The following is a 6,795-nucleotide window of genomic DNA, read 5'->3' as shown; positions in this document are numbered from 1 at the left end:
GTAAAAGATGAGAAAAATGTTGAGAAAAAGAATCATGGATTTAAGAACAGTAACGATGTTGTGCCTTATGTCGACAAGATTTTCGATACATTGGATGATGCGGAAGCATTTTATAGGAATTATGGTCGAAAAGAGGGATTCGAGATAATAATTAGGAATGCTCATAAGCGAACAAACACAAATGAACCATCATACCATTTGTTTATTTGTCGAAAAGGTGGAAGGGTATGAGCGACGCAGTTGGATTTTGATAAAGGAAAACGAGTTAGAGAGGTAATTCCACGAACGAATTGTGGTGCTCGAATGTGTGTCGTTCACAAAGTGAAGATGGACAAATGGCAAATTAGTTCGGTGGATTTAGAACACAATCATAAATTGTTGTCGCCAGAAAAAGTTCAATTTTTTCAAAGATCACTTAACATAGATCCTATGACGCGATCATTGATTGGGTTGTTTAACAAATCGGGAATTGAGACGAGCAAAGTAATGAAGTTTCTTAGCGAGACAAAGGGGGGTGTTAAAAATCTTAGTTTTTCTAATCAAGACGTACGTAATGTCATACGTGATATTCGGCGCCGAGTGTTTGATTCGGGTGATGCGGAGTGTGGATTACTTTTTCTACGAGAACTACAAGAAAATAGTTTTGATAATTTCTTTTATCGGGTGGATATAGATGATGAGAATCGTGTACGGGGTTTGGTGTGGGTTGATCCTCGGTCCATGAACGCGTACAAGAATTTTGGTGATGTGGTTACGTTCGATTCAACTTACCAGACGAATAGGTATTATATGCCTTTCATACCTATTACGGGCGTAAACAACCATTATCAAAATATACTATTTGGATTTGCACTTGTAAGGGATGAGACTGATGCATCGTATAAGTGGGTTTTGAGGACATGGTTGGAAGCCGTCGACAATAAACCGCCTCGAACAATTATTATTGATCAAGACATTGCATTGGGAAATGCCATTGCCGAGGTCATGCCTATACCACAAACAAATCATACATATTGTACATGGCATATAAATAGTTGTTAGATATATTTGATAATGTCATGGCTAATATGATTTATGTTTAGTTTTCAGATCTTACTTAAACATGATAAATCAGTACTTACTGGAAGTCAGGACTTAAGGATATCAATACTTATATTATCAGGAGATAATCATCAGAAGATGGATATCAGAACTTAAGTACTGAAGGACGTTCAGATAAGGACAGCAGCTGATTAAAGGAAAGAAGATCGAGACAAACATAAGAAGAGATATGCATGAAGTAGGAATTCTATGAAGAATAGAATACTTGGAAGAAAAGATATCTGATTGATATATTTTAGGAAGCAGAATTATATTCCATATTAATTAGCAATTATCTTGTAACTGTGTAGTATATAAACACAGATATAGGGTTTACACTATAAGTGTTATCATTATCGAAAATATTATTTATTGTAACCCTAGCAACTCTCGTGATATTTGTTCATCACTGAAAGGTAACAGTTCCATACTGTAACAGAGTTTATTATTTCAATAGAGTTTGTTTTCTGTTACTTGAGTTATTAAAGTTCGATTTGATTGTACTTTACACTGTATTCACCCCCTCTACAGTGTGTGTATGACCTAACAAGTGGTATCAGAGCCAATCTGTTAGCGTACAAACAGCTTAAGATCCATACACAATCATGTCTGAAACAGAAACTCCAACTAAGCCCACCACAATTGAAGAACCTTCAAAGACACAAATTCAAAATCGATATGAGACCATCAGAGTTCCCATATTGAGACCATCTGAATATCCCAATGGAAGGTGAGGATGACCATGTTTCTGGAAGCAACAGATCCAGAATATCTTGATAGAATCAAGGAAGGACCTCACAAACCAACCAAGCTCGCGGTTGCAGTTGTAGGTGAAGCAGTAAAGACGGTACCAAAGGAGAAGAGTGATTATACTGCTGAAGATATCGCATCAATTGCTAAGGATGCTAAGGTACGACACTTACTGCATAGTGCCATTGATAATGTAATGTCAAACAGGGTAATAAACTGCAAGACTGCAAAGGAGATATGGGATGCCCTGGAAATAAGGTGTCAAGGAACTGATACGATTAAGAAGAACAGGAAGACAATACTCACTCAAGAGTATGAACACTTTGACTCAAAGGCTAATGAGTCATTGACTGACTTATATGATAGATTTGTCAAACTCTTGAATGATCTGTCACTGGTTGATAAGGAGTATGATCTTGAAGATTCAAACCTTAAATTCCTGTTAGCTCTTCCTGAATGCTGGGATTTGAAGGCAACAACAATAAGAGACAACTACAATCTTGATGAAACAACTCTTGATGAAATCGATGGAATGCTCAAGACTCATGAACTTGAGATGGAACAAAGAAGCAAGAGGAAAGGAGGAAAGTCAAGGAAAGTTGCTTTTAAAGCTGAAGAAGAATCCCCTAAAGCACCTACCTCAAGGAAAGACAAGGGTAAAGCTCTTTTCACAAAGTCTGATAATGAGTCATCAAGTTCTGAAAGTGATGATGACTCAGAATCTAAAAGCTTGCCTGAGACGGATGCTGATGAAGAGATGATGAAGTTGTGTGCTCTTATGGTGAAAGGGATCACAAAGATTGCATACAGGAAGTTCAGGAAGGGAAAGAAGCACAAGTTCTGATAAGAAGAATTTCAGAAGATCTAAGGGCAGAGGAGGAAAGTCCGACAGAGGAGATTATACCAATGTCAAATGCTATAACTGTGGTGAGAAAGGCCACATATCTTCTGAATGCAAGAAAGTGAAGAGTGACAAAGGCAAGGCTCTTGTCACAAAGAAGAAAAGCTGGACAGACACCTCAGATTCTGAAAGTGAGGAGAATTATGCCTTGATGGCAAATGCTGATAAGGCAAGTGCTGAAAGTAGTTCTGAAGCTGCTGAATCAAAGGTACCTCAAACTACTTATGCTTTTCATACTCATGATATTAATGAGTTGAGAAGATATCTTAAAACCATGTTTGTTAGTTATAGAGATCAAACCTTAACATGTGAAAGATTAACTTCTGAAAATCTTGCTTTTAAGAAAAGAAATGATTTCTTAGAAAAAGAGTTAGTTATGTTCCATCAAACTCAGAAAGATAGAGATGATGCCTTTTATGTTAGGGATGAAGTGCTAAAAATTAATGAATCTCTAAAAACTGAGTTAGAAAAGGAAAGAGAGGTTATCAGGACTTGGACTAACTCTGGCTGAAAACAACTCATAATTTGTTAAATAGTGAAAACTGGAAAGAGGGCTTAGGTTATGGAGATGATAAGAATGATAAAGGAACTGTAAAAATTAAGCCTGTTGTTGTTAAGCAAAAGCCAAAGTTAAAACATGTTAAGTTTGTAGCTGTAAAGTCTGATAATGAGAAATCAGAAGTTAAAAAGGGATTAACTTCTGACAAACTAAAACAGGAAAAGACAGCTGAAGTAAACATAGGCTTAATGACTAAGAAGCAGCTTAAGCATAAGCTGATAGATGTTAAGAATGCAAACAAGGTAAAATCACCTAGGAAAAATAGGAATGGAAAGGAAGGAGTGAATAAAAGCAATGATTATAAGCCTGTTCCTGATGCTCCTAGGAAAACGTGTCATAACTGTGGAAGTTCTAACAATCTGGCTTCTTTTTGCAGGAAGAATAAGAACATAAACTCCTTACCTTCAAAGTCAGGAGTTAAGAGTCAGTCTGTTAGATATAAGCCAGAAGATCCTTATTTTTATTATGGTAGTTTATGGCATTCTATTTATACTTGTAAGGAATATCATAGTTTGTACTATGATTATTATCAAATAAAACCTTCTTTAAAGAAAGTTTCTATTGTTCCTTCTAGTGTAAGTGCTGATTCAAAGTCTGATAGTGTAAATTCTAATAAGAAAAATGTTAACATAAACTCTGATGCTAAATCCGCTGCAAATGTTAACAAACTTGATAAGGCCAAAGGATCCAAGCAAATCTGGGTCCTTAAAACTAATCATTAGTGGTCTTTGTGATTGCAGGGTAACAGGAAAAACATCCTAGTTCTGGACAGTGGATGTTCAGGACATATGAATGGAAATAAAGCCCTGCTATCAGACTTTGTGGAGAAAGCTGGCCCAAGTGTTTCTTATGGAGATGGCAATATTGGAAAAACACTGGGATATGGCAATATCAATCTTGGGAATGTCATCATTAAAGAAGTAGCTCTGGTCTCAGGACTTAAACACAATCTGCTGAGTATAAGTCAAATCTGTGACAGAGGTTATCATGTTGATTTCTTTGAAGAACACTGTGAAGTTGTGAGTAAATCTACAGGCAAAGTTGTTCTGAAAGGATTCAGGCGTGGTAACATTTATGAAGCCAAGCTTTCAACAAGTACTGATGGTTCTGCAATCTGCCTGATGAGTAGAGCATCAATTGAAGAAAGCTGGAATTGGCACAAGAAACTCTCTCATTTAAATTTCAACAATATAAATGAGTTGGTCAAGAAAGATCTTGTGAGATGACTGCCAAAGTCAGTATTTGCTCCTGATGGCCTTTATGATTCTTGTCCAGAAGGCTAAACAAAGAAAATCCTCATTCAAGAGCAAGACTGAATCATCAATTCTTGAGCCTTATCACCTACTACATGTTGATCTATTTGGTCCAGTAAATGTCATGTCTATTGCAAAGAAGAAATATGCTTTGGTCATAGTGGATGAGTTCACCAGATACACATGGGTGTATTTCTTGCACACAAAAAGTGAAACTGCATCTATCTTGATTGATCATGTCAAACAACTGGATAAATTGGTTAAAGATTCTGTGAAGACAATAAGGAGTGAAAATGGCACTGAGTTCAAGAATTTGATAATGGAAGAGTTCTGCAAAAACCATGGAATCAAGCAGGAATTCTCTGCTCCTGGAACTCCACAGCAAAATGGAGTTGTTGAAAGGAAGAATAGAACTCTCATTGAAGCTGCACGTACAATGCTTGAAGAAGCAAAGCTTCCAACCTATTTCTGGGCTGAAGCTGTGCAGACTGCTTGTTTTACTCAAAATGCAACACTCATTAACAAGCAAGGAAAGATACCATATGAGATGGTGAAGAAAAAGAAGCCAAATCTGAAGTATTTTCATGTATTTGGATGCAAGTGTTTTGTTCTTAAGACTCATCCTGAACAGCTATCCAAATTTGATCTAAAAGCTGATGAAGGAATCTTTGTTGGATATCCACTTTCCATAAAAGCCTTCAAAGTCTATAACTTGAGAACAAGAGTGGTCATGGAATCTATCAATGTCTCTTTTGATGATAAGAAGATTACTGGACTTGAAGATTTTATTGATCATGATCAGCTGAGATTTGAAAATGAAGACTCAATTTCCGATACTGAAAATCCTGATAATATAAGTCCTGATACTGCAAACTCTGATGGATTAAACTCTGATATTATTGAAACTGTGGTGACTACGCCAAAGGAAGATGCACCTATGCAGGGGGAGCATACTCAAGATCTTACCACTTCTCAAGAAGCATCAGAACATACATCTGGCTCTTCAAGTTCTGATTCGTCAAGTTCTGATAAGCCAAGTTCTGATAGTACTGAAAATCTAAATTCTGAAGAATCCAACTTAGAGAGCATAGTTTCAAGGGGAGCATCAGAAAATGAAAATGAAGACAGCATGGATCATGGGGGAGCATCCAGTTCTAGAGAAAACTTTCCATCTGCAAGGAAGTGGACTAAATCACATACACCTGAGTTGATGATTGGAAATCCTAATGCAGGTCTCAGAACTAGAACAGGTACTTCAAACGAATGTCTTTACAATTCTTTTCTTTCTCAGACTGAGCCAAAGAAAGTGGAAGAAGCTCTTCAAGATGCTGATTGGGTGCAAGCAATGCAGGAAGAGTTAAATGAATTTGAAAGAAACAAAGTCTGGACCCTAGTGCCAAGACCAAAGAACAGATCTATTGTTGGTACAAAATGGGTATTCAGAAACAAAACTGATAGTGATGGCATAATTACAAGGAATAAGGCAAGGCTGGTTGCAAAAGGATATTCTCAACAGGAGGGAATTGATTATGATGAAACATTTGCACCAGTTGCTAGATTGGAAGCCATAAGAATATTTTTGGCTTATGCTGCTCATAAAAAGTTTATTGTCTTTCAAATGGATGTGAAAAGTGCTTTTCTCTATGGAGAATTGGAGGAAGAAGTATATGTTGAACAACATCCAGGCTTTGTAGATTCCAAATATCCAGATTATGTCTACAGGCTTGATAAAGCACTTTATGGACTTAAGCAAGCTCCTAGAGCATGGTATGAGACTTTAGCTCAGTTTCTTCTGGAAAGTGGATTTAATAGAGGAACTATAGATAAAACACTGTTCAACCTCAACCATGGAAATGACTTACTTCTGGTCCAAATTTATGTTGATGATATCATTTTTGGGTCTACAAATGACAGACTTTGCAAGAAGTTTGCCAAATTAATGCAGTCAAGGTATCAGATGAGTATGATGGGGGAACTTAGCTATTTTCTGGGCCTTCAAGTCAAGCAGAATGAAGAAGGCACTTTTATTTGTCAAACTAAGTACACCAGAAACTTGCTGAAGAAATTTAGAATGCAAGATTGTTCAAGTGCATCCACTCCCATGGCCACTGCAACAAAACTGGACAAGGATACCGGTAAATCAGTAGATATTACTGATTACAGAGGTATGATTGGCTCTCTACTCTATCTAACTGCTAGTAGACCTGATATCATGTATGCTACCTGTCTTTCTGCAAGATTTCAAGCAGATC

General features: G+C 36.9%; 1 protein-coding gene across 1 annotated transcript; it reads left to right on the top strand.

Annotated features, from left to right (window-relative positions):
* Nucleotides 1-327: 327 nt before the first annotated feature.
* On the top strand, nt 328-1,041 carry LOC141705930 (protein FAR1-RELATED SEQUENCE 5-like). Its single transcript, XM_074508793.1, has one exon. The coding sequence runs from the start codon at nt 328-330 to the stop codon at nt 1,039-1,041; it is 714 nt and encodes a 237-aa protein (XP_074364894.1).
* Nucleotides 1,042-6,795: the final 5,754 nt, after the last annotated feature.

This window comes from Apium graveolens, chromosome 1 (genome assembly GCF_009905375.1).
Source record: "Apium graveolens cultivar Ventura chromosome 1, ASM990537v1, whole genome shotgun sequence".
NCBI classification, from domain to species: domain Eukaryota; kingdom Viridiplantae; phylum Streptophyta; class Magnoliopsida; order Apiales; family Apiaceae; genus Apium; species Apium graveolens.
The sequence above is the reverse complement of the archived record's forward strand: the minus strand, read 5'-3'. Positions and strand labels throughout refer to the sequence as shown.